Consider the following 27,244-nt stretch of genomic DNA (forward strand, 5'->3'; position numbering starts at 1 on the left):
ACCACAGTTGTAAAGCCATTTCCCCCACAGTAGGATCATGTAATAAATCTAGAAAGAGGTGCTAAAAAATGAGTAATGCTGTACTGTAAAATAAACATTTTTAACATGCTAAAACTTTCATATTTTAGTCGTGGGGAAATATCTTGTGAGACTGTGTATATTCTGCTACATTGCTTTTTTGCTACATTGGATGTACTGCTTTTTAAAAAATGTCCAAGACTGTTGTTAGTTGCTAAACATCTTTTAAAGCTCACTACTGTACCTCCAATGTTACTCTGGAGTGATGTTTGTGTGCTATGTTTTCCCATTCCATATAGACTGTAATGGATATTTATGAATTGGAGAACCCTGATGGAGTGATACTGTCTATGGGAGGGCAGCTTCCCAACAACATTGCCATGGCACTACATAGACAACAGTGCAGGATCCTAGGCACCTCACCGGAGTTTATCGACTCGGCGGAGAACAGGTTTAAATTCTCCAGAATGCTGGATACCATCGGAATAAGCCAGCCCCAATGGAAAGAGCTCTCAGAATTGCAGGTATATATAATTTTTTTTTTTTTTTGCAGATACCTTTATATTCTGTGGAGTATTCTGTATTAATTTGCTGTCTGATCAACTCATTTTCCCTTTGCTCGTTAACCAGTCTGCCAAGCAGTTCTGTGAAAAGGTTGAATACCCCTGTCTAGTCCGTCCCTCCTATGTTCTGAGTGGGGCTGCCATGAATGTGGCCTATTCTGACAGTGACCTGGAGAAGTATCTGAACAGCGCAGTGGCTGTATCCAAAGAGCATCCTGTCGTTATCTCCAAGTTCATTCAGGAGGCAAAGGTAAATGTTTGTTTATATAAATAAGTCAACCCCCAGTGAAAACTAAAACAATCCCTACCTAAGAAATAGAACCCTGATTTACAGCACTGCCTTGCAGTGGCTTGTGTCAGGAACTGACAAGGTTTTGTGATTGGTGGATTGTTTCTGTTCTGAGGTTTCTGATGTACAGTAGTCTTCCTTTTTGGGTTTTTGTGGATTCTTTGTTTTGTTACTTTAATCTGAAGGGGAAATAGTTCGATTTGAGGTGCTGGGGCTGTACTGACTTGTGTCATTTTAGAATTTTACTACAGATCTCCTGAATGTTTAAGGCAATAATCTATAATATAACTGAATATATTTTTAGGAAATTGATGTGGATGCCATAGCCTGTGACGGGCATGTGATCGCCATTGCAATCTCTGAGCATGTTGAGAATGCAGGTGTCCACTCTGGAGATGCCACTCTGGTCACCCCTCCCCAGGACATCAATCAGAAAACAATGGAGCGGATCAAGGCCATTGTGCACGCCATTGGTCAGGAGCTCCAGGTGACCGGGCCATTCAACCTGCAGCTTATTGCCAAGGTGAGGAAAGAACCATGAGTGTGAGTGGGTGTGGCAGGATGACAGAGGTTTGAGGCTCAGAGACAGTGGAAGGGGCAAAATAATGATCTTTATTAAACAAAAAATAATCAAATAAATAGGCACAAGGGCCCAAACAAAAGGTTTAAACAAAATACAGAAATGTAGGCTGGGCATTAGCCTTCACTACAGTTTCTTTCTCAAAAAAAAACAGCACAGCACACCAACAAACAAACTCACCCAAAAAAACCCTCCACACAAAGGGTTTCACCTGCCTTTTATAGTCTGTGGCTGGAGCCCAATTAACTAATAATTAACAATTAAACACTTAAGGCTCCAGCCACATTCTCACATGTATTTTACAGGGAGGAATTTAACCCCCTCCCTGCCAATCCAAAACAAACAAGAATTCTAAGAAAAACAACAGTAAAAATAACAATAATAAACACAAATTATAGGAGCGAGCTGGCACCCCATCACAGTGAGTCATTTTTGATCCTAGATGCTTTACCACAGACCAAGCAGTTGTGAGGTTTTAATGAGAATCTCTTTGACAGGATGACCAGCTGAAGGTGATTGAGTGCAACGTGAGGGTCTCGCGCTCCTTCCCTTTCGTCTCCAAGACGCTGGGGGTGGACTTGGTTGCTCTGGCCACCCAGGTCATCATGGGAGAGGAGGTAGAGCCTGTGGGGCTGATGAAAGGAACTGGGATCGTTGGAGTGAAGGTAAAGACAATACAAGAATCAGTAATGTTCTTGGACAAGAATACCACCTTCAGAGAGAACCTTAGATGGCCAAAGCTATTTTACATGTCAGTGGTTCTTCTCTCTGGTCTTATACCTAACAGCCCTGACCGAAATAGGTCTCAAAGTCTAGTGTTTTATTTCTTTTATTTAAAACAATACAAATATGTTTTTTAATTTTCATGATAAAAACAGGTCCCACAGTTTTCCTTTTCCCGTCTGGCTGGAGCGGACGTTGTCCTGGGTGTGGAGATGACCAGCACTGGGGAGGTCGCCTGCTTCGGGGAGAATCGATATGAAGCTTACCTGAAAGCCATGCTGAGCACTGGGTTCAAGATCCCCAAAAAGAATATTCTTTTGTCTATTGGCAGCTACAAGGTAAATACATATATCCTGTCACATTTACAAACTTATAACTACAGAAATTAATAGAATAAGTAAAAGAAAAGCAATAGGCAAGTGTATGTTAATAAATTATAGTAATAAAGTAACAGACAAACTAACGTTAATAAACTGTCAAACTAGATTAACACAGCACCCCTGCACATGTTAAAAAATGTGATGAACACTCTGCATTTCTATACTTATTGCAATTCAATTTTATTTCATTCCACCACATGGCTTGACCGGGGTGGGGGTGGAGAATCTATTCCATCTATACCAAATATGGCTGGATTACTTTTTGCGACCTTTTCCAGATGACAAGCGCCTGACATACGTTGCTTTCAGAATCTGTTCACAGTCACAGCTGTATTCTATGAATCGTTCAGTCAGGTTTGATTATAGGTATATTCCAGTAAAACCATTTCCTTAGGGAATTGTTTTTAATCTCTTTTCATATCAATTATAGGGCCTACTGACCTGAGATATTGTGCCCTTTTCACAAAGTTCTTTTAAAACCTCCCACCACACTGTCACTGGGGGTTCTTAAAACACTGATTGCTACTTCCTGTTTTCATTTTCAGATTTATAGTGCCACCTGCTGGTAAGTCTTACAGGCATGCCTGGTAGTGTGGGTGCTTCAGGCTTTCAGCTGTTTGAAGCAAAATATTTTTTTAAAGCCTTGGATACTGCATGTGTTCAATAGATACTCCAAAAAAACAATAACTGACGATATGGTAGTATCCTGCTGGCTGTACGTAGTTCATGAAATATACTAAAGCATTTGTTTCTCTAATTGTGGTTATTGAGTGAATGTGTTTGTAATAACGTAAATATGCTAATTTCTTTGAGGGGCATCATCAGCATGGACATTGAATGTGTTGTACAATGCACTTTACCTTTTTTTTTTATTGCGTTTCAGAACAAAAGTGAGCTGCTGCCTACAGTCCAAGCACTTGAGAGTCTGGGGTACAATCTTTATGCCAGTTTGGGTACAGCAGACTACTACACTGAACACGGCGTCAAGGTGAGAAAAGACTCTAGTATGTTCCGAGTACATTATTGCATCTTATTGTTGAAATGTGTCAATTCTGGCTGATTACTAGTTCAAACCCAGTATATTACACTATAATACAGTAGTCTCCGGCAAAGCAAGCCAAGTGTTCTCTTAGCCGAAGTGTTCTTTAAGACGGAGATGACCACCAGACACCAATATGAATCAATAAATAAATATACATTTATTATTGTCATGACGGACATGCATCAGCATATGAAATTAACAGAATAAGTCAAAGAAAAGCAATAGGCAAGTGTATGTTACTAAACTATAGTAATAAAGTAACAAACTAACATTAATAAACTGTCAAACTAAATTAACACAGCACCCCTACACACGTTAAAAAATGCAGCAGCAGCAGCTTTAGATTAATTATGAATACCTGTACAGGAGCAATATTCAAGACATGCACAACATCATTTAACAGAATTGGTGAAGAAACTCCAAATTGCTCGGCGACTTGTGTCTGATTTCAGGTTTTTTTCTGGCGCTCAAAGAAACAGCGGAGCATTTTGCCTTTTTGTTTACATGCCATTTTGTAGTGATCCACTCATGGAAATCGGAATACAAAATGAGGCAATGATGTGACGGCAGTTCTGGAAAGATTGAATAAACCAATCCGTGTGCACCAAGACACTCTTGCGATGACAAGTCTGATGATGAATTATCAGGTTACAAAACAGTACAGTATCGGTTGTGGACAAATCGCTAGCGGTGCCAAAAAAGTGTTCTTTTAAGCAAAGTTCCTGTTCCTTTAGACGGAGCATTTAAAATGGGGGAAAAAATCAGAACAATGGTGTGTTCCTATCCTCAGACTACTGTACTCCTTGTGCAGTGTCTTTCTTTTGTTTGAAATAAGGCTCCGATTTCTTTTTTCAATATGGTATCCTCCTATAAGCCGCCCCCTTCTTGATTGTTGAATGCCATTTTGCTTGCTGTCTCTAGTTAGGATCAAGGCTCCTAATTGCTGTCATTTAGTAGATGTGCACCCATATTTTATTCATAATAAAATTCATGCTTGGAATTTTATTAGCTTTTCTTTCCTAAAAGATAAACGGTACATAATGTAGTCCTTTTGGTGGTGTCATCTGGTGTATGTTAGAATGACATGTCAATCTATATCTGTATTCAATTGTAGCACCAATACATTAAGAATATTTCTGTAGAACAATAATTTTCCTCTCCTCCTCCTTCTTTCCCCCTGTCCCCCCATGATCTCCAGGTCATGGCAGTAGACTGGCCCTTTGAGGAGGAGGAGAATGACAGCCCCTTGAAGGAAAAGCAGAGGAACATCATGGACTACCTGGAGGAGAACCACTTTGACTTGGTGATCAACCTGTCCATGAGAAACTCCGGGGGCCGCAGACTGTCCTCCTTTGTCACCAAGGGCTACCGGACCAGACGGCTGGCTGTTGACTACTCCGTCCCGCTCATCATCGACATCAAGTGCACCAAGCTCTTTGTGCAGGTCAGTGTGGCTGGATTTCATCGGATATTTAAAACAAAAATAATATAATTTATATATATATATATATATATATATATATATATGCACACACATAGTGGTTTGCAGAAGTATTCACCCCCTACCAATGTCACATTTTGTTGAATTACAAATAATGTGTGCAGTTATTCAAAGCTGTAGTGGTTAAACTGAACATTGTTATATGAGGAGGAGGTTAAATGTCAGCAAAACTTGCAAAGAAAATGTACAAAATGAAATTTCCTGGTTGCATAAGTATTCAGCCCCTTAAGTCAGTACCAACTTTGCACACCTACATTTGGCAATATTTGACCATTCTTCTTTACAAAACTGTTTCAAGCTCTGTCAAGTTCCTTGGGGATCGTTGATAGACAGCAATCTTCAAGTCATGCCACAAATTTTCGATTGGATTTAGGTCGGGGCTCTGACTGGGCCACTTAAGGACATCTACCTTTTTGTTCCTTAGCCACTCCAGTGTAGCTTTGGCTTTGTGCTTTGGGTCGTTGTCATGCTGAAAGGTGAACTTCCGTCCCAGTTTCAGTTTTCTTGCAGAGGGCAGCAGGTTTTCCTCAACGACTTCTCTGTACTTTGCTCCATTCATTTTCCCTTCTATCCTGACAAGTGCCCCAGTCCCTGCCGATGAGAAACATCCCCATAACATGATGCTGCCACCACCATGCTTCACAGTAGGGATGGTGTTCTTGGGGTGATGTGTTGGGTTTGCGCCAAACATAATGCTTTGCATTTAGGCCAAAAAGTTCCATTTTAGTTTTGTCAGACCACAAAACCTTTTGCCACATGGCTACAGAATCTCCTGAGTGTTTTTTTGCATACTTCAAACGGGATTCAAGGTGGGCTTTCTTGAGTAATGGCTTCCTTCTTGCCACCCTACCATACAGGCCAGATTTTGTGGAGTGCTTGGGATATTGTTGTCACATGCACACTTTGACCAGTCTTGACCATAAAAGCCTGTAGCTCTTGCAAAGTTGCCATTGGCCTCTTGGGAGCCTCCCTGATCAGTCTCCTTCTTGCTCGGTCATCCAGTTTGGAGGAACGGCCTGATCTAGGCAGGGTCTTGGTGGTGCCATACACCTTCCACTTCTTAATAATCGTCTTGACCGTGCTCCAAGGAATATTCAGGGCCTTATATTTTTTATACACATCCCCTGATCTGTGCCTTTCAACAACTTTGTCCCAGAGTTCTTTTGAAAGCGCCTTGGTGCTCATGGTTGAGTCTTTGCTTTGAAATGCACTACCCAGCAGAGGGAACCTACAGAACTGCTGAATTTATCCTGAAATCATGTGAATCACTACAATTTAACACAAGTGGACGCCACTTAACTTGGTGTGTGATTTTGAAGGTGATTGGTAACACCTGAGTTAATTTATGATTGCTATTACAAGGGGGGGTGGACACTTATCCAATCAAATTATTTCAGTTTTTATTTTTAATTAATTTTCTACAAATTTCTAGAATATTTTTTTTCACTTGGAAGTTCTGGGGTAGGATGTGTAGATAAATTTAAAAATATATATATTTTAATGCATTTTAATTCCAGGCTATAAGGCAACAAAAGGTGAACATTTTGAAAGGGGGTGTAGACTATCTATAGGCACTCTGTCTATATATATATATATATATATATATATATAATATATATATATATAAAATCTCTCTCTCTCTCTCTCTCTCGGTTGTCAGATTATTGTGTGTCCTGGAAAAAGTAATCGCAAGTTGTTTTTTTTTTTTTTTTTTTTTGGTCCTTGCAGGCACTGAGGCAGGTTGGAGATGCTCCTCCAGTGAAAACCCATGTGGATTCTATGACATCACAAAAATTAATTCGCCTACCAGGTAAGGCAGATATTTGCAGGACCTTGAGAGATGTTTAATGCACCACCATTGGGTGTTTGCGACTTTTAACCCTTTGCGGTCCTATGTCAGACCTGGGCCGACATCGTAATTTTCCCTTTCCGGTCCAGTGTCGGACCCTGTCCGACATCATCAAAAAGACGCAAAAAACAGGTCTCTAGTCGTTTTTTCTCCGGAAAAAGCCGAGAAAACCATTCAATGGCTGAGTGAGACCGATAGGAGCTGAGAGAAACCAAAAAAAAAAAAAAGGCCGTATCTCATGAATACTGATAGACCCGACACCACATAGGTAACACGGACATAAACAAGATAGCTGCTTTCGCATCCAGCGCTCAAAGAACATCACAGACATTTGCAGAGCTTTTTTTAGATGTTATAGTAATAAAATAACAACTTGTATCGCATTATTGAGGAGTTTGGTGATAAAACGAGTGATCAGGAGATGATTTATCGGTATGTACTACTATTACGAGGTATGTAAAAAATATAGCGAACAAGGGGTGGGGCAGGGCTGGATATGCAGTACTGAGTGACCTGTTCATATGCAGTGCCTTTTAAACCTGTTTTACTGTGAAAAAAAATACTTTTAAACAGCGCGTCTAAAATAAACTGCGCGTGTGAAAATAAATTGGACCTGACGCGCCTGAGACACGCTGAATAAAAATGGACCACAAAGGGTTAAAACCTTTTTTTAAGCTAATAGTCGCATGTCTGTGTCTCAGGGCTTATTGATGTCCATGTCCACCTGCGTGAACCGGGAGCCACCTATAAGGAGGACTTTGCCTCTGGCACAGCAGCTGCCTTGGCAGGAGGGGTCACCATGGTGTGTGCCATGCCCAACACTAACCCTGCCATCGTAGATCAGAGCACGCTCACTCTGGTACAGAAGGTACATGTTCCACTGACTCTTCATATTCTCTACATGTTTGCATTTTCTAGACTTGCTTAACTGATTTGATGATGTGTGTACAGTCCCCAGTTTAAACGAGCATAGAATTATGTGATTGTAGCTGAGTCGAGAAATTGTGTTGTAGAGTGCTAACATGCTGAAGATTTGAGCTTTTATTATTATTATTATTATTATTATTATTATTATTATTATTATTAGTTTATTTAGCAGACGCCTTTATCCAAGGCGACTTACAGAGACTAGGGTGTGTGAACTATGCATCAGCTGCAGAGTCACTTACAATTACGTCTCACCCGAAAGACGGAGCACAAGGAGGTTAAGTGACTTGCTCAGGGTCACACAATGAGTCAGTGGCTGAGGTGGGATTTGAACCGGGGACCTTCGGGTTACAAGCCCGTTTCTTTAACCACTGGACCACACAGCCTCCTTTTATTCTCCCTGTAACTTTTTAATGGAGTAATTCCTAATGATATGTGACCCCTAAATACTGTTTTGTGTTCTCCCCTCCCCCCCCCCCCCCCCCCCCCCCCGCCCCCTTTCTCAGTTGGCCAAGGCAGGTTCTCGTTGTGATTATGCCCTGTTTGTTGGTGCCTCCTCTGACAACGCTGCCACCTTGCCTTCAATCGCAAACGGCACTGCTGGTTTGAAGATGTACCTAAACGACACTTACTCTACGCTCAAGATGGACAATGTCTCCTTTTGGATGGAGGTGTGTTGAACAGATGACCATAAAACTGTAGACCTAATAGAAATGGCCAACATGTAGAAATCAGTGAACATTGATAGACTTTGTGGTTAGCAAACCACGCAGTTGTGCAAAAGAGGACAGAGTTGTTACTAAGCAAACAAGTGCTGGAAGGACTTCTAAATACCTCCCCTTGTTCTTTCAGCATTTTGAGAAGTGGCCAAAGCACTTGCCAATTGTTGCCCATGCAGAGAAGCAGACTGTTGCAGCTATCTTAATGGTTGCACAGCTGTACCAGAGACCAGTTCACATCTGTCATGTTGCAAAGAAGGAGGAGGTAAGAAGACCATATTGCTGCTGTTAAACATGTTTAGAATTAAAGCAAGAACGCATCACATACAGATTGTTAGTACTTCATGGCATTCAGTTTGTGTAAAAGGAAAGTAACCTTGCCAAAAGACTTAGTTTTATATTCTGTTTTTAAAAAGTTCAGTTTGAGTTAAATGTTAGCAGAACTGCTTCTGTTTGTGTCTCAGAATAGTCGCCTGGATTTCTTTTCGTGGCGTATCACAGAGAAATGAACCCGGTACTACACTAACGCAGTTTATTACGCCTACAGATCCAAATAATCCGAGCTGCTAAACAGAAAGGCATCCAAGTGACGTGTGAGGTGGCCCCCCACCACCTCTTCCTGTGTGAGGATAATGTACACACACTTGGGCTGGGCAAAATGCAGGTACGCCCCATGCTGGGCACGAGGGAGGACATGGATGCCCTCTGGGAGAACCTGGATATCATTGACTGCTTTGCCACTGACCACGGTGAGAGCTACAGCTTGTTCACAGTTCCAGCAAAATGTGTGTTTTCTGCAGACCAAAAAAGCAAATGATATGAAAACATAAACATCAGAGACAGTAGCAAGTAATTAAATGTAAATGATAAACTCTTGTCAAACGGACTGGAGAAATATAAAACTAGCACCAACATTTGTTATGTATATAACGAGCTAAAGATTCACCTCCTACTATAAACATACTTTTTGCTAAGCTTTCATACATCTGATAATAAAATGAAGGGTATGCATTTGTTTTAGTGAGAAGTGAAGCCTTATGCCTGTGTGTGTCTTGGTTCTCAGCCCCTCATTCTGTGGAAGAGAAGAATGGAGAGACTCCTCCCCCCGGGTACCCAGGCCTGGAGACCATGCTGCCCCTGCTGCTCACAGCTGTCAGTGAGGGGCGCCTCACTGTCGATGACATCATCAAGCGCCTGTACGAGAATCCACGCGCAATCTTCTCTCTGCCAGTACAGGAGAACACTTATGTGGAGGTATTGTGATTCTCAGTTGTTGTATTATTGTTATTATTTGGGTGATTCATTCATTTTTACCAAAGAAAAAGCAGCAACAGATTGACATGAAGTCATTTGATTTTAAATGTCCTAATTGCCTTAACTGTATGGCTCCTTTTTAGTAGTCACATTCTGATAACTCAATTACAGCGTGCCTTGCAGGTTATTTAACCATTTAAAGAGACGTGACTCACAAATTTAAAATTAATACCTTTTTTTGCAATGAGGTGCACAAAACAGGGTTTCAAATGTATTGACAGGTTGGATTTGGTCATCCAAATGGTCAGTTTCTTTGTGATACTTGAGTCGCTGTCAAATGTATTTTAAGAAGAAACAGTTTGAATAACCACTTAGTACCTTGTGTACCCTAATTGTTTAACTCTTTCAAAGATAATAGTTTAACATAAGGAAATATTATACAGTGCTCTGGCTTCACTTTTTCTATTTTGACATATAAAAAATTCTGAAATATATTGAGGATTGTAAACAAGTGAAGGTTACTTCTACAGTATAGTACAATTTATTGTCAACATGACCTAACTGAATTTAACAAACTGCATTGTAAGATAAGCGAGCAATGTGTCACAGACGATTCTGGCACGTCCCTTTTGTGCTGCAAGTCATTAGATCCTTTTGCATGGAAGGCCTCGGTTGCAAGGATGTGCGGTTCTTTGATGGACCCAGATTCAGTTAAAATGTGTTTGCCCACCGACGATGGGAATGAGAATGTAGAGATGGGAGCCAAGCTAACAAGATTTAAGTTTGTTGCAGATATCAGGCTTTTAAAGACTGTCACCCACACCTGTGATGGCTTTGACAGACTCACTGAGAGCAGAAACTGACCCAAGACTGTCACCGCTACTGGAAGCAGGCTGATCTTTGGGATACAAATTAAACATTTATGAAACTGCAACAAATATTGTAATGACTGTAATGTATTTTAAAAGAATAAAAAATCAGCAGAAATGTTATTGTAGCAAATTATGAGCAGAATAAGAATTTGAATTAAGAAAACTGAACAAATGTTAATGTTAGAACAAAAGGCTTGTCTGTGTGCCTTTGTTATTAGAGTGCATGTTCACTCTTGAAAGCTGGTCAGACTCAAATAGGTGTTCCCCTATCTTTAAATTAATAAAGACAGTCTTGCGGAAGCCTGTAACCTTGGCAGAAGCAAAAGAAAAAGTAACCTTTTCTAGACAGAACAAACGTTTAAAACTAAAAAAGCTATGTTATACCTAATTGATTTTATTGCAACTAAGCACAGAGGTTTTAAAAAGTAATTTGATCTAATAAGAAACAGAATATTTGAACTAACGTGTTTTTGCCTGTTTTGGGCTTTAATGTAATACAAATAGTAACAAAATCTTAATAATGTTTCCTCCTTAAACGTGTCCCCTCCGTTTTAAGAGTGTGCTCAGGGCAATAAAAGTATGACGTGCGAAATCTGACAAATGTATGTGGGCATACCCAGTACTGCAAAAAATAAACTTGTCTCCTGTGTTGATTGGAGTTACTGGTCTGCAATGTTCAAAGACTTAATGTCTCACTTGTATCTGGTTTCCAGGTGGACCTAGAGCAGGAGTGGACCATTCCTAGTCAAATGCAGTTCACCAAATCCAAGTGGACCCCCTTCGAAGGAATGAAAGTGAAGGGCATAGTCAGGCGGGTGGTCCTGAGGGGAGAGGTGGCCTACATCGATGGTCAGGTACAGTAGGTGGTGCCTTTTTTAGAATTCGAAAGCGTTAGTGGTTGGACCAGGAAATAATAATAATGGTGTTTACTAGACAATGCAAAGTCAACATTTATTGAATACCTGCCTTTTTTTTTTTTTTTTTGTTTTGTTTTTTTAAACTCAGACAATTCTGAGTGGCGAGCTTCTGCACACCCTACATGTTACACTAAGCATCTAGAGTTCAGCTATTCCAAAACCATTTTTCTACACTACATGCTATTGTAGTCATAGTAGGACTCGTATACGCAGGTGCTGTGCTTGTATTTGCATGCCCCAATACAGTCATTACCCAATAATGAGTTTGCAGTTGTGTTTTACCATGCTCGTTTCCTGTGGGGCTGAGAGTTCAGGCTTGCTTGTGCTTGTGCTGCACTGTTTGTTTTTTGTTTCAATCTGTCTTTGCTCCTCATTCCCAGGTTCTGGTGCCTCCAGGGTATGGTCAGGATGTGAGAAAGTGGCCTTTAGGAATGCCTGCACCACCATCATCTCAGCCAGTCAAGGAGATCGTGGTAAGATTGACACTGTTTATATATGTATAAATATATAGGGCAGCTGGCTCATTCATGTAATATATATATATATATATATATAATATATATATATATATATATATACTGTGTATATATCTATATCTATATATATCTATCTATATATATATCTATCTATTTATATCTATATATATATCTATAATATATACACACGCACATATATATATATATATATATATATATATATATATATATATATATATATATATATATATATATATAATGGGGATGTTGAAACAAAGCGGCCAAAATCTGTATTTAGAACCATAAACTACCCCTGCCTAGAACTTAGGTGATGGTGTTTTACTGTATATGTATGCTGTAATGTTGCAGATAGACACAGTTAATAGTTGTTTTTATCATCCAGACACCAGAGCGCCATCGTCCATCGATGCAGACAGAGACGATTCGAGCCCGGCCGCCTAGCCCCCGGAGAGCAGCTGCTGGGGAAAGCCGCTTCATGATTCCTCCCAGGATCCACCGCTCCTCTGACCCGGGACTGCCTCCAGGTAACGAGAACTAGCTCGAGAATGAATAGAGCAGCTCTGAGAACTAGCTCGAGAATGAATAGAGCAGCTCTGAGAACTAGCTCGAGAATGAATAGAGCAGCTCTGAGAACTAGCTCGAGAATGAATAGAGCAGCTCTGAGAACTAGCTCGAGAATGAATAGAGCAGCTCTGAGAACTAGCTCGAGAATGAATAGAGCAGCTCTGAGAACTAGCTCGAGAATGAATAGAGCAGCTCTGAGAACTAGCTCGAGAATGAATAGAGCAGCTCTGAGAACTAGCTCGAGAATGAATAGAGCAGCTCTGAGAACTAGCTCGAGAATGAAAAGAGCAGCTCTGAGAACTAGCTCGAGAATGAATAGAGCAGCTCTGAGAACTAGCTCGAGAATGAATAGAGCAGCTCTGAGAACTAGCTCGAGAATGAATAGAGCAGCTCTGAGAACTAGCTCGAGAATGAATAGAGCAGCTCTGAGAACTAGCTTGAGAATGAATAGAGCAGCTCTGTTTAACTAGGTGCAATCCGTTACACAGCATTGAGTAACATTCATAGTTCTAATTTTGTAAGCCTCTGTCCTAGTCCCTGTTTGTAACCTAGATCTATAGTCTTTCAGGTGGATTTTGCCTGCTTTATTGTGACAGGGGGGTTAACATTTATGAAATGTTAGAAGTAGAAATTGCAAGAGCAGGTTTGCCTGAGAAAAGGCTTGGCAGATTTTGCTATGAAGTACTATGTATAACTAAACTACAACAGCTATTTTTTGGTGTTGCTCTGCCATGCTATATAAGGTGTGTTTTCTATATAAAAAGTGAGACATGGAAAAGTGCGCCTAACCTTCATTTAATTTCAGATGATGCTTTTATAGTATTAAATAGTATTAAGTTAAAACTATTTACTATACTATCTGATTATTATTTAAAAAGAAACCCTGTGCCTCATTCGATGTAGTAGCACCTTCATTATTGTATGTATTCCTCACAACCATGTTTACTTTAAGTCTCTCTGATGTTGCCTGCAGGTTCAAGAACACCTGCTTTAAAGTCATGTATGACCAGCAAAGTCATTGGTAATTTTTGGGGTCTTTTGGAATGAGAGAAATGTTTTGAAAATCGGCACCTTTGTTCAATTCTGTTAATATTCATTGTCACAAGTCAGTCACGTGTCAGAAAAGGTGCTTCAATATGTTTTAGGTGTTCCATTAAGTACCAAGGGACTGGCAAAGATGTTTTCTAATGCAGTAACTGTGTTTAAATTCCCCTGAAATAGGTTAACAGCATCACAGGGAACTGTTTTCAGTTTGTCCCGTGGTTTGCACGCATGATTCCTTGGTTGCGAGAATCATGGTTGAGTCATCATCAGACTCAAGGGACAATGATTGCTTTTTTTCTTGCAAACATTTCATTCTAATCCATGTACCAAGTACTGTTGTACTGTAGATCTGTGTTTAACGGAAAACATCTAGGCCAGTTCAAATAATAACGTAGCTTACAGGTGCCTTTTGTGACACAATTGATTCATAATTTCCTCCCTACCCTGAAATACCATTCATTTGGTTTGTTAACACATTGTGTGTGTGTGTGAGTTCTGATCTCTTTAGCTCAACATGCACTGACACGGGGCACCATAAATTCATTGATGAGCAGCAGCATGCAGTTTTTTTATTCAAATAAATACTAATAATAAAATAACAGGTGTATATGTAAAACTTCAAAGCTAGCTTGGACAACATTTGCTTGAACATCCAGTAAATGTGAAGAACAAAAGCTGATTTGACCAAATGGACCACATGTTGGACCTGGGTGGTGATTTGTATTCTTGACTAGCTCTCTACCACATTTTGAACTTTTAACAACATCTGTCATTTTATGCCATAGTACCAAGATTATTACTTTCCTGATTGCAATCATTTTTATAAATGTCACTGATTTAGACAAGCCGATAAATGTTACTTCTAGCAGGTGTGCTTAAAAAGCTTTCATCTGGGGGCTCCCGAGTGTCGCATCCAGTAAAAGCACTCGCTAGAGTGCAGGATGCGCTCTATAGCCTGGATGTCGCCGGTTCGAGTCCAGGCTATTCCACAAACGACCGTGGACGAGAGCTCCCAGGGGGCAGTGCTCAATTGGCTGAGCGTTGTGCGGGGGGAGGGAGGGTTAGGTCGGCCAGGGTGTCCTCGGCTCACCGCGCACCAGCGACCCCTGTAGTCTGGCCGGGTGCCTGCGGGTAAGCTGCCCAGAGCTGCGTTGTCCTCTGACGCTGTAGCTCTGAGGCGGCTGCACGGTGAGTCTGCAGAGTGTAAAAAAGCGGGCGGCTGACGGCACACGCTTCGGAGGACAGCTTGTGTTCATCTTCGCCCCTCCCGAGTCAGCGCAGGGGTGGTAGCGGTGAGCTGAGCCTAAAAATAATTGGGCATTTCAAATTGGGGAGAAAATAAAAAAAAAAAAAAAAAAAAAAAAAAAACTAATTGGCAACGACTAAATTTAAAAAAGAAAAAAAGAAAAAGCTTTCATCAGTTTCGATTGTTTTGCAGTATCTTTGTATTTGATAAGATTGTACTGTATGATTCCACCTGCTTTTGTTGTGCGCTTGTGTAAGAAGAATCAATGCATCTGGCTATGAAAAATAAATCGCACAATTCATGCAAAATTGTACAATTCCTTATTTAAACCAGCAACAAAAAAGACACAGGGGTGCAAGAGTAACAAAGTAAAACTACATTTAAAAATAGCTTTGTATCACTAGTAAAAATCCTGAAGACAACCCTTGGTTCTGTCTGAATAGGATCTCATATAATGGGTAGAGTTACTTGTATCTTTTGTGAGATTTACTTTTTGTGTCAGTTTCTACCTTTTAAGATTAGAACAGAGGTAACAAGTAAAGATCTTTCTGCAGATGATACTGTACTCCCGGACAGCCCTTAATTCCAGACTATACAAGTACATCACTGTGACTGTACTAAAATAAGTCAGATGTACGGTTCATTTTGGGGTCCAGGTGGGCTGTATTTACATCTTGAACGCCTGAATACATTTTTTTTTGTTTGTTTTTATAAAGAGGTTGTAATGCATATGTTTTTAGTGTGTAGTTGTTCATATGACTAACTTCTGATGTGTTCTGATTTTGCATGCTGATGTTAAACAGCTGAAGATGCAAATGAGAAATCCTTGAGGAAATCTGTTGAACCAGGTTTGTTTGTAGCTGTGACTGTCCATTTCTTGTGACTTGTATTTCAATGTAAGCCTTTTGTCCTAACAGCTGCCTTTTGCTACACTTCACAACTGATCTACATTGTCCATTTTTTTTTATTTTGGCATGGAGGGGTGGCTTACAACATCTTCTATGGTAGTGGATTTTCCCAAGATGTATGCTATTTATACAATACGTTTCTATGTGCTATTTTAAGAATATTGTGCTCATCAACTACACAATCTTTTAAAACAGCAACACACTTATTTTGGGGAAAATGTAATTGTAAATGCAAATGGCAGTGAATGATTAATTCTGTCATTTGGAATTGGTGGATAAGTAAAGACCAGGATGTTGCAGTAGGTGGCTGTGTAGCTGAATTTAAGGCTTTTGTGTGGATGCAGTAACCTAATCTTGAATGCTGGGACAAATAAGGAACCTTTCAGCATGATTAAAATAGTTGTACTAATACAAATTGTTTTTTTATTAACAAACTTTGGCTGTGCCTCCAGATAGCTTACAAACTACAAGAATTGATAAGCTTAACATGTTGTTGCGAGTGCTTTTTTAATTTTATTTGTTTGGTATTCTTTGAAACCCCAAACTTCTTGCAGTGACTGCAAGAACCGCCAAGGTATTTGTAACTCTAAACATTGTTCATTTTATATTTTATCCCCTATAAGCAATTGCAGAATGTTCACCTTGGCTGGACAACTACGTGCACCCACCTCCTCTGGATCGCATCCTGTCCCCACAGAACCTTGCGTCTCAAAGCATTCTCCACCCACAGTCCTCCCCTCTGCTGTACCATTTCATAGGACAACACATCCTCTCTGTCCAGCAGTTTAGTAAGGAGCAGGTAATTGTTGGATAATCCTATTTTTTTCAATATTTTGAGGTTTCTGCTTCTTCACTTCCATTGTCTAAAAGTATTGTTTCATTAACAGTACTCAAACCACTGAATAGTTTGGGGACCATATAAAACTACTGCTGCAACCACAGCCTTAAAAACGGAATAGTAGCTGATCTACTGTGGGAATGAATTCATCTTCTCCAGTATCGCAGAGATGTGGCTTACTTAGTGCTTTTTGAAATGCTGACCGTAAAGCTGGACATTTGTACATATTGCATATTCTAATGATGCTTTTTATTCTTTGTTCCAGATGTCACACTTGTTCAATGTTGCCCATAACCTTCGCTTGATGGTTCAGAAAGAAAGAAGTGTGGATATTTTAAAAGTAAACTGTCTTTAAAAACATTTTTTCATATAATATAATTTAATTCACAATCATTTTTTATTACATAGATTTGGTTTTAACTGTGCCTTTGGAATTACCATTAAGTTAAACAGTACCCATATGTGTGACTAATGTATATATTCTGTAAGTAAGTAAAGCATATGTGCAAAATAAATGCATAAATGCTATTATTCGGATGCAACTTTTCATAATATAGAACCTGAATTGTGTGACAGTTGGTAGTTGCAGTACACTGGAAAATATAATAATTTTTTAATTTCAAATGAAAAGTTGTGAAACAAACCTTTCCTAATCTAAATATATGCAAAATTGGAGCACAGTGAGAAACGTCTTGTATGTACAAACGTCTTAAGTTTTAGTTTTTTGAAAACTAATAAATATCAATGAGGTATTTGTTTTGCTTTTTCTAACAAATACTTCAGTCTCGTACACTGGTGTAGGAGTATTGGTTTAAGGTTGGAAGTGAGGATGTTGTTTTGTGTGCCTTGCAGGGTAAAGTGATGGCTTCGATGTTCTACGAGGTGAGCACTCGGACCAGCAGCTCCTTCTCTGCTGCTATGCAGCGCCTGGGGGGCTCGGTTGTCCATTTCTCCGAGTTAACGTCCTCCACACAAAAAGGGGAATCCCTGGCTGACTCTGTGCAAACCATGAGCTGCTACGCGGACGTGCTGGTGTTGCGCCACCCCGAGCCAGGGGCTGTCGAGGTGAGGAGATTGTGAAGGGTGAAGGGTTAAGGGAGCGGTGGGTAGGTTGTGGAATATGTACGTCGTTGCAGAGTATTTGATAACTAACCCAATATCATATGAATAGTGCTTGAATTAATATTAAGGGGTGAACTCTACTTCAAATGTGCTGTTTATACATGATGGAGCATTCTGTTGCAAACGCGTAACACTGTTTAAATCTGTTAAGAGTGCTGCCAAGCTTTGTCGGAAGCCTGTGATCAACGCTGGAGATGGTGTGGGAGAACATCCGACTCAGGCTTTGCTTGATATCTTCACAATCAGGGAGGAGCTGGGCACTGTCAACGGCATGACGGTAATTTCATTTATTCCTATTGTTTGATTTTTATGTGTGTGTGTGTGTGTGTCTATATATATATATATATATATATATATATATATATATATATATATATATATATATATATATATATATGTACAGTAACAACACAAATTATAGAATCAAAAACTGGTTTATGGAAAGACTATGGGGTGATTTTATTGCCGACTTATCTTCTCTCATAACCCCAAAATATCATGGCATCCCTGAATAGATCGATGTCTCCTCTTTTAAAAAAAATAAATAAATAAAATGCACAAGATTTTAATGAGCAAGCCATCTCTCAAGTGTAATGTTTTCTAGGAAAGAAAGCAATCCAGCTGAGGATGGGGGGGTTGCCTGGTAACCTGAGCACTAAATATATTGGTATCCCTGAAATAGATATTTGTCTTTAGAAATATGCTAAATACCAATGTTGAACGACTGGGTAGAGCATTTGTTCTCTGTTTCTTACTGCCAGAGTGTTTTAATGTAGCATTGTCCTTTGCGAGAAACCTGTTTTTGAGAGCAAGATAAAGAGAAAATGCCATACCGTTTTCTGTTTCCATATTCAGTGTTGGTACTATGTAATGCCAAATCATTTGTGTGTGTGTGTTATGTAAATATAGATATTGATAAAGATACATAGATTGAAAAGCTGTTCTGTGTGTTTAGATCACAATGGTTGGAGACCTGAAGCACGGACGTACAGTCCATTCCCTGGCCAAGCTTCTTACCCAATACAGGATCACTCTGCGCTATGTTGCCCCAAAGAACCTGCACATGCCTACAGAGATCATCAAGTTTGTGGCTGCGAAAGGAATCAAGCAGGTTAGTGTGTTTTTTATTTTTTTTATTTTTATTTTATTTATTTATTATTATTTTATTTATTTATTATTTAGTAGGGTAAGTTCTGTACATTATTTGAGATGTTCTTCACCCCCTTTTTGTATACAAAACTGAAAAATCACCATTTTGATGAGACCCGGTCCTCGTTTGAATAAATGTTGATTTTATTGGGCTAAAGGGCCATTTCATGAACATGTACACCTTGTCAGAATGTCAAAGAAACTGCAAGCTTAAGGCTTTGTGTATTAGGGAATGTTCAAGTGGCCCTACAGGGAGATTCCAGACTGCCAGCTGCAGAAAGGTTAAAGTTCTACCACCGAGTAGCTCATTGGCCCGCCCTTCCTTTTCTTTTGGCAGAACAATTTATGCATTTCGGACATTATATTTTTAAATAAAACCAATCGATAAATTTAACTAATTGAGTGTCTTACCTTTTTTACTCGCTTCTTGCATGTATGTTAAGGCTAAACCACGGCAGCCTCCGAGGGACAACCGGAAAGGTGCTAGAATGCTTTGTGACAATGATTTTAGCAGAATGTGTCCTGTTTTTAATATAAATTACAAGTGAATATGACGTTTTGTGTATTTTAAATTTGGTCTGGTTCTGATTTGTCATATATACCCAATACTCATCAAGTTGAGGTAATTATTATTTTTGTATTTATTTATTTAATATTTTTTTTTTTAATCATTATTGGTCCGGGGCCCCCTTTGAGCTGGGAGCCCTGTGGAAGTCCACCTAGTGCACATTGGTTTAATCCATGACGTTTTTAATTGTGACATTTTCTATTGATTTTTGATTAATCATCCGATCTGCGATCAATTTAATAGATTAATCACACCTGTTACTAGTGACATCAAATTGTATTGAAAGACAATTACAAGTAATAGAAAGTATTAATACAGTGCTATTTATTGCAAATGATTCATAATGCCAGCTATGTTTTAATACACATATATTTACTTCCATGGAATTTGACCGTTTTTTTAAACGGGTAATCTTTATCTTAATTCTAAATTGTGCGCCATTATTATGATTTATATTATTTTGTATTTGTATTATGATTTCTGTAAATATATATGAAGGTGAAAAGCTGTGTTTTGTTATTGTTTTAGCCGAACGAGCGAGATACCGTCCGCCATATTATTGTTTTGTATTTTGGTTTTAGAATACCTTGTGAGGATGCGTGACTGATCAGCTACTGATTATTTAACTAGCTGACAGTCACGCATCCTTATGAAACTCGTGCAGACTACGGCCGAGGGGTAATAAGATAATTACTAGCTAGTTAACCCGTCGGTCATAATATAAAAGACCTGCAGCTTTGGCTGCACAGGTGGAGTGTGTTCAGAGTGGAGAATGGTAGTCGAGAGAAAGGAGGTAATTAAAAACATAGAAAGCTTAAAACAATTGCTATTCATGCTAGTTTGTACCAGTGTGATACTTGTTTGGTTATTTGAGTTATTATTTGTTTGTTCTTTTGGCCAACGTGCCCTTTTGTTTTGAAAGTGTTTTGTAAACCTGTTTGTTTCTATTATTTAATAAAAAGCTGAGCGCCTTGGCGCCTCAGTTTGCCCCGCCATTACTTGTTATGGTTTCATTTCCCTGGTTTGACGTCACCCCTAAAGTCATCCTATTCACAAGAATGTATTTCAGTTACAAGGAGTAATGTACCGTACTATGCTGTTCATAGGAAGAGTTCGATAGCATTGAGGAGGCTCTTCCTGACACTGATGTGCTGTACATGACAAGGATTCAGAAGGAGAGATTTGCTTCAGAGGCAGAATACAAGGCTGTGAGTATTTTATTTGAAGTTCTTTCTCATTTATTTATTTAAACTGCTGCAATACGTCCCTACAGCTATGGCCAAAAGTTTTGCTTCAAAAGAAATGTCAGTTTTTCGTGACATATATGGGAAACTACAAAGCGGTGTGTAATTAAATATGTTAACTTAACATTATTCAGCAGATTTCATTCTGCTTTATGAAGCAAAATTACTTAATTCTATAGGGTGATTCAAAACTTTTGACCATGGCTGTACATTTCCTCTTAGAAATAAAACCTCTGTTCACACTTACTAAAAATGCATTATGGTTTAGGCTGCTGGGACACAATTCACATGTGAATGCAACCTGAGAATTTTCATTTTGTTTTTGTGACGACAGGGTTTATGAACCCTCATGTCTGTTGAAACATCACTGCATCTGTTGGGTAAATGGCATAGCGGCAAGCAAGCAGTGTTTTGTTAGGCTCATCTGTCACTCACGGCTCTCTGCATGCTCAAGGGGCATGAACAGTTTTTTTCTAAATGTTCCCAATAAAGATTGATGGTTTTAAAATCCACAACAGTGCACTGTGAAAAACCAAACAGGATCCTGATGCAAACTTGCAATTAGTTGGTGTTGACCCTTATTTCTATCAAAATGAAATATTGTGTTACTGACTAATAGATATCATTGATTTGAGTCAAATGACAAGAGAAAATATAATAAAGTAAACATTTGCATATTTCAGGGACAATACCATAGACAAGAGCTCTATCTACTCACTAAACCACACAGCGTCTAGCCAGTGGGTAGTTCTCACTGCATATATGCCAACTCCTAATACTGTATTCCTATTGAGGAATGCTCCCTTATGTCTTACAACCATCGCCTATCTAACCAGACTGTAGCTCACTTTATTTTGATTCAAGCTTTGCCCTGTATGTCAAAATGTGAGGCGTGCCCAATGTCAGAATTTTTTGAATAACGGTGAAAAAAAATATGAAATCAATCGTGATGTTGCCATGCATATTCAAAACCCCTAAAAGGTGAAACACCAGAGGGACAGATGAGCCAATCAAAACTTGCTTGCTGTTACAGGTGCTTTAGTAAAGTTTTGGTGACCCAGATACAGTGATGTTTAGACCAACGGAACATTCATAATTTGTCTGCCGAAAGCAAGTGGTCAGCAATGATTTATATCCTAGGATATGTGAATACAAATATCATAACAATTGTGATTCTAATGAAATGTATATTACAGGGATACATTCACCTATTGAAGGCAGCAATGCATTGCAGTTCACAAAACCCTTTTCAACTGTTACAGAGGGATTACATCGTGTAACAATTTTTTTTTTTTTTTTGTTCCTGGGTAGTAAGTGTTATTTCCTAATTGCTTATGCCTCAAAAGTATAGAAAATGGCTATTATTCCCCACAAACTTTGCTTTTGTGACCAGGACAGTGATATTTTGAAATTGACCTATTTCCAATGAGAAAACGGACGAATTTGTGTCTTTTCGTTCACATAAAGTCAGAAAAAAACAACATATGAATCCAAATTAACATGTATTTATACTAAAGGAATACAAAAATGACTACAAAAGATTTAGAAGTGAGTAGTTTTTCGAGATTTACGATTATACTGTAAATCACTTTCACGAATCAGCCCCCAAATGTAGTCTCCCATCATGTTCTCGTTATACTGTCCTTCACTGACAGCTCATCCAGGAGCCTCAAAGCCATGCTGCTCCATTATGGTAACAAGTACCCGTCTCTTCCCCTGGCTCACTCGGTGCACCTCAAAGAGGATTACAACAGCATCAAGACCTTACTGGACGCCTTGAAGTATGCTGAGTACGGCTGGGACCCCCGGAAGGTGCTGATGCCACCACTGCACATCAAATTGGGCCTTATGAAACAATTTGTCAGAGCTCTAGATAAGGAGTCGGCAGCCTTCAAGTACCTTCAAGACTTCTTCCCTAAGCTGTCTGAGGCAAAGGTCAAAGCCGGTGTCTTCGTCGGACCACAGATAAAGAAGATCCTGGAGTGCAATGAATTCCCCAAGAAGCTCACTAGTAAGGAGAAAGCGGCTTGGAACAGCTTTGTCGCAGTGGTTCGGGGCTTCCTGGGCAATCACAAGGCCGAAAACTATGTGGAGCTGGTTGAGACTCTGGTGAAGAACTACGGCACAATGGGCTGTAGGATGTCCCTCAAAGTCCATATCCTTGATGCTCATCTTGATAAATTCAAGGAGAACATGGGAGCGTACTTGGAGGAGCAAGGCGAGCGCTTCCACCAGGATATACTGGACTTTGAACGCTGCTACCAAGGACAGTATAACGAGAACATGATTGGGAGACTACATTTGGGGGCTGATTCGTGAAAGTGATTTATAGTATAATCATAAATCTCGAAAACCTACTCACTTCTAAATCTTTTGTAGTCATTTTTGTATTACTTTAGTATAAATACATGTTAATTTGGATTCATATGTTGTTTTTTTCTGACTTTATGTGAACGAAAAGACACAAATTCGCCCGTTTTCTCATTGGAAATAGGTCAATTTCAAAATATCACTGTCCTGGTCACAAAAGCAAAGTTTGTGGGGAATAGCCATTTTCTATACTTTTGAGGCATAAGCAATTAGGAAATAACACTTACTACCCAGGAACAAAAATTGTGTTACATAGTGTTATTAGTGTGTTTTCATTTTTCAAATCACTTTAACCTCCTGTAACAGGGTGATGTTACATACAGTGCCTTGCGAAAGTATTCGGCCCCCTTGAACTTTGTGACCTTTTGCCACATTTCAGGCTTCAAACATAAAGATATGAAACTGTAATTTTTTGTGAAGAATCAACAAGTGGGACACAATCATGAAGTGGAACGAAATTTATTGGATATTTCAAACTTTAACAAATAAAAAACTGAAAAATTGGGCGTGCAAAATTATTATGACAGAACTGAAAACTACAAAAGCTGAAATGAAGAATTTTCTTTCCTAAGTAAAGCATTTTGCATTGAAAAGATTGGAGGGTGTCTGTACTTTTGGGAACCACCGTATCTAGAGAACCGCTTTATTCAGTTGTATTGAAGCGTGGTTCTAATGTTCTGAGATGTAGCCGTATCATTCCAGAGGTGATCGACAAAGAGAGGAGTATAGTCCTTCTCCTCTTGTAATATCCTGAAACGTTCTGTGGAGTAACATGATCTGAGGATACATGGTGGCACCTGCCCTTGTTTCCCTTACGTGTTCACATGTACAGCAGTATTATGAGATTGATATACAGTTGGTTGTGGTAAATCTGCTTTTTCATGATGCTGTTAATACCTTTCCCACTTGACTATCCAGTGCTTTGGGCAGTTTATCCTGACTCCACACATCATGACTCGAGCCAAGGGGAAGATGGTGGTCATGCATCCTTTACCCAGAGTGAATGAGATCAGGTAGGCAACAGCGGGCTTTGCTGGAAACCCATACTTTTATTTCCACTTTTCAAGTAATCTTGGAGTTGGGTGGTCCATAATTTATTTGGGAAGCTATTTTATTGGCAACTTTTGGGTCTTGGTAGTGTATTGGAACACTATTACAGCAATGGAAATAATTAAATTTACATTATTTGTCTTTTCCATTAGTGAGTGATATCTGTCATCATGAAAAACAAATCCTTTGAAAGTGCTGGTACTTTTTTTGTAATGAAGTTGCAAATGAAGGCTTTGCAATGAATTATATTTCCTTATAATGAGTGGTATTCTTATTAGTATTTGCTCATGTTAAATTATTATTTATTTGGCAGGCGCCTTTATCCAAGGCGACTTAAAGGTGTTACAGAGCAATACAAGGTTACAATGCAAGCTTGATATATAATACAGTAAAGTTTACAGCAAATGCAAATAATACCACAAAAATACAATATGAACAAGGATGCAGAAATTTAGGATTACAACAACAAGTTATATCAACAATGACATAATAGTAGTGCAATAGTGAGGATCCAGTAGCGTGTTGCGTAGATCAGGGAAGTCCAGTGCATAGTACCAAGGGGCAGATCTAGAGCTGCAGTCTAAACAGGTGGGTCTTGAGGAGGCGGCAGAAGGCAGTGAGATGGTTCCACCACTCAGGGGCTAGGGAAGAGAAAGGCATGGGAGGATGGAGAGTGGAGGGAAGGCATGACCAGTCAGCCAGCAGAGGTGTAGCGGAGAGGGTGACAGGTGTAGGGAGACACGAGGGATTGGAGGAGAAGGGTGTTGTGAGCGGGTGTAGAGTGAGCAGAGGAGGGGTCCCAGGTCAGATCCTTGAGGTTCACCTGTAGAGAGAGGGTGAGGAGAAGAGAAGAGAGAGAGAGCCAAGCCAGGAAACCTGGAAGGAATGGTTAGAGAGAGAGAGAGAGAAGAGGAAAACCAGGCAAGAGCAGTGCATGAGATCCCCAAGTCACATAGAGTAGAAGAGAATAGTATGATGAACAGTGTCAGACAGAGGAGAGGTCATGGAGAATTAGAATAGAGGAGGGAGTCAGTTAGAGGAGGAGGGCAGATTCCGTCGAATGTGCAGGATGGTACCCAGATTGAAGAGGGTCAAGCACAGAGTGCTCAGTGAGGAAGGATGCAAGTTAGCAGTGGACAGCCCGCTCAAGAGTTTGAGAGAAACGGGAGGAGAGACGGCAATAGTTCTGGGCAGAGGAAGGGTCAGGAGCAGGTTTCTTTTAAAGGCTGAGGGAAAGGAGCCAGAGAGCAGAGAGGTGTGTAGCCAGAGAGCATGGAGCTGTGTAGACAGTGTAGAGGCAGTAAAGGCAGAGTGTCAAGGTAGGAAAGAGGCTGTTTTGGGACAAGCTGCACTGTTTTGCTGTCAGAACCTACAGTCATGTAACAGCAGTTGCTATCACCTGTGCAAATCAAACTGGCTAGACAAAGCAGTTAGCACTAATAAACCTTAACAGCACATTAACCGCAAGGGCTTCTAAGCAGCAACAGTACAATCAACAGCCCAGAATTAAAACCAGGTTGCAGTAATCACAACTAGAATTTTAAAAAGTAATACATTACATTATAACCCTAATCACAACGAGAATCAAGTTACCTGAAACCTGCTTGCAGATCGATTACACAGCTGTTTTGCTGTCGGAACCTATATAGCCATGTAACAGCAGTTACCATCATCTGGTAGCACTAATTAACTTAGGAATGTTAACAGCACATAAATGGCACAATCCATTTTAATGGACCAACTGGACAATCCTAGAAGTATACGTATGCCAGGGCATGGCCCATATTGGGTTATAGTGAGGATATAGATATATCCCATTCCCAGTGCCAGTTGTAGATAGCAGATCGTGGTCCCAAGGCCTGATTTTTAACCCAGTTTCAGAGGTCAAATACTTTCCAGCACCCAAAGCAAGCACCACAGGATGAATGGTATTGGAGCACCTCTGTCAATAATATTCTCTCCTCGTCTTTTTCTCATTTCCACTTTGCAGTGTTGAAGTGGACACCGACCCGAGAGCTGCCTACTTTAGACAAGCTGAAAACGGAATGTACATTAGGATGGCTCTGTTGGCTACAGTCCTTGGAAGATAATACAAAAATCATCATAATGAAGCTACAGTTGCCTGCTGGACCAATTAATGAATCGGTTTTCTTCTGGTGAGAAAAAAAAAAAAACTTGAACTGAAAGTTACAATTCTGGGTTTTATGCATAAGATTACATAATATTTTCTGACTATTTAAATACAGCTCTGCAATTTTCACTTTTTTTTCTTTCTTTCTGATCCCTAAATGATGGGTTGTCTGTTACAAACAGAACAGGTTTGGGTCATTAAAGTTAGTCCAAACGAATCCTCCAAACACAAAGTTTATATTCTCATTACTGAAGATGTGGAGCTTGGGTTTACTGTGTTTCACAGTACATTGTATTCCTAGCTAATGGTTGGAATTAGTCAGATTTGCTTAAGACCTGGTCAGATCATATCAAGTTGCAGAGTAATGAAAACCTAAATGATATGCAGAAATGTTTACTTCTGTTATGAAGAATAAGCAAAACACCAAAATAAATCATTGATGTAAACCAGTATTGCATTATTGTAGCAGATAGGGTTAACACCACCAAAACTGTCTTAGAGAAATCATGGAAATGATGAATCCCCTACGGTTTATCTTGCATGGAATAAATATCTTGCTTGTTTTTAACTATTAATAATACCCTCTCCCTGAATAGTGGATGCTTAAATCTGGAACGGATTACAATGTGATCTTGAAAAGTTCCCCAATGTACACCTTCTGTTGTAGCTTATCAAAACTGAATGACTTTGCCCTGTTTTCATAATGGTTATTGTTCTGAACAACTACAAGGATGTATGTAGTGGCTGTATTAATAAACACAACTTTTTTTGTATGTGTGTTTTTTTGAACCAGAACTGGTTTAGACTCTCTGAAAACATTTCTTAAACACTGCTGTTTGTTTTTATTCATATTATTAAAGACTGAACTTCATGTGAAAA

The 27,244-nt window shown here is 39.5% G+C and overlaps 1 protein-coding gene across 4 annotated transcripts in view; it reads left to right on the forward strand.

Moving 5' to 3' along the window:
• The window catches only part of cad (carbamoyl-phosphate synthetase 2, aspartate transcarbamylase, and dihydroorotase), a 42,867-nt gene extending 15,623 nt beyond the window's left edge, over positions 1–27,244 (forward strand). The window contains exons 20-45 of one of the 4 annotated variants that reach the window (XM_059023664.1): positions 318–542; positions 649–831; positions 1,175–1,393; positions 1,948–2,115; positions 2,329–2,511; positions 3,437–3,541; positions 4,794–5,039; positions 6,825–6,906; positions 7,647–7,813; positions 8,379–8,543; positions 8,725–8,856; positions 9,139–9,340; positions 9,655–9,845; positions 11,431–11,571; positions 12,015–12,107; positions 12,514–12,655; positions 13,669–13,716; positions 15,789–15,833; positions 16,517–16,692; positions 16,997–17,071; positions 17,584–17,796; positions 18,005–18,130; positions 18,809–18,964; positions 20,677–20,778; positions 24,103–24,197; positions 26,225–27,244. In XM_059023664.1, the coding sequence (XP_058879647.1) occupies positions 318–542; positions 649–831; positions 1,175–1,393; positions 1,948–2,115; positions 2,329–2,511; positions 3,437–3,541; positions 4,794–5,039; positions 6,825–6,906; positions 7,647–7,813; positions 8,379–8,543; positions 8,725–8,856; positions 9,139–9,340; positions 9,655–9,845; positions 11,431–11,571; positions 12,015–12,107; positions 12,514–12,655; positions 13,669–13,716; positions 15,789–15,833; positions 16,517–16,692; positions 16,997–17,071; positions 17,584–17,796; positions 18,005–18,130; positions 18,809–18,964; positions 20,677–20,778; positions 24,103–24,197; positions 26,225–26,324 (3,780 nt within the window). In that variant the 3' untranslated portion in view covers positions 26,325–27,244. The remainder of the gene's footprint in view (positions 1–317; positions 543–648; positions 832–1,174; positions 1,394–1,947; positions 2,116–2,328; positions 2,512–3,436; positions 3,542–4,793; positions 5,040–6,824; positions 6,907–7,646; positions 7,814–8,378; positions 8,544–8,724; positions 8,857–9,138; positions 9,341–9,654; positions 9,846–11,430; positions 11,572–12,014; positions 12,108–12,513; positions 12,656–13,668; positions 13,717–15,788; positions 15,834–16,516; positions 16,693–16,996; positions 17,072–17,583; positions 17,797–18,004; positions 18,131–18,808; positions 18,965–20,676; positions 20,779–24,102; positions 24,198–26,224) is intronic. The other 3 variants (XM_059023665.1, XM_059023666.1, XM_059023667.1) reach the window with 3 other exon arrangements.

Source organism: Acipenser ruthenus, chromosome 5, assembly GCF_902713425.1.
Source record: "Acipenser ruthenus chromosome 5, fAciRut3.2 maternal haplotype, whole genome shotgun sequence".
Taxonomy (NCBI): domain Eukaryota; kingdom Metazoa; phylum Chordata; class Actinopteri; order Acipenseriformes; family Acipenseridae; genus Acipenser; species Acipenser ruthenus.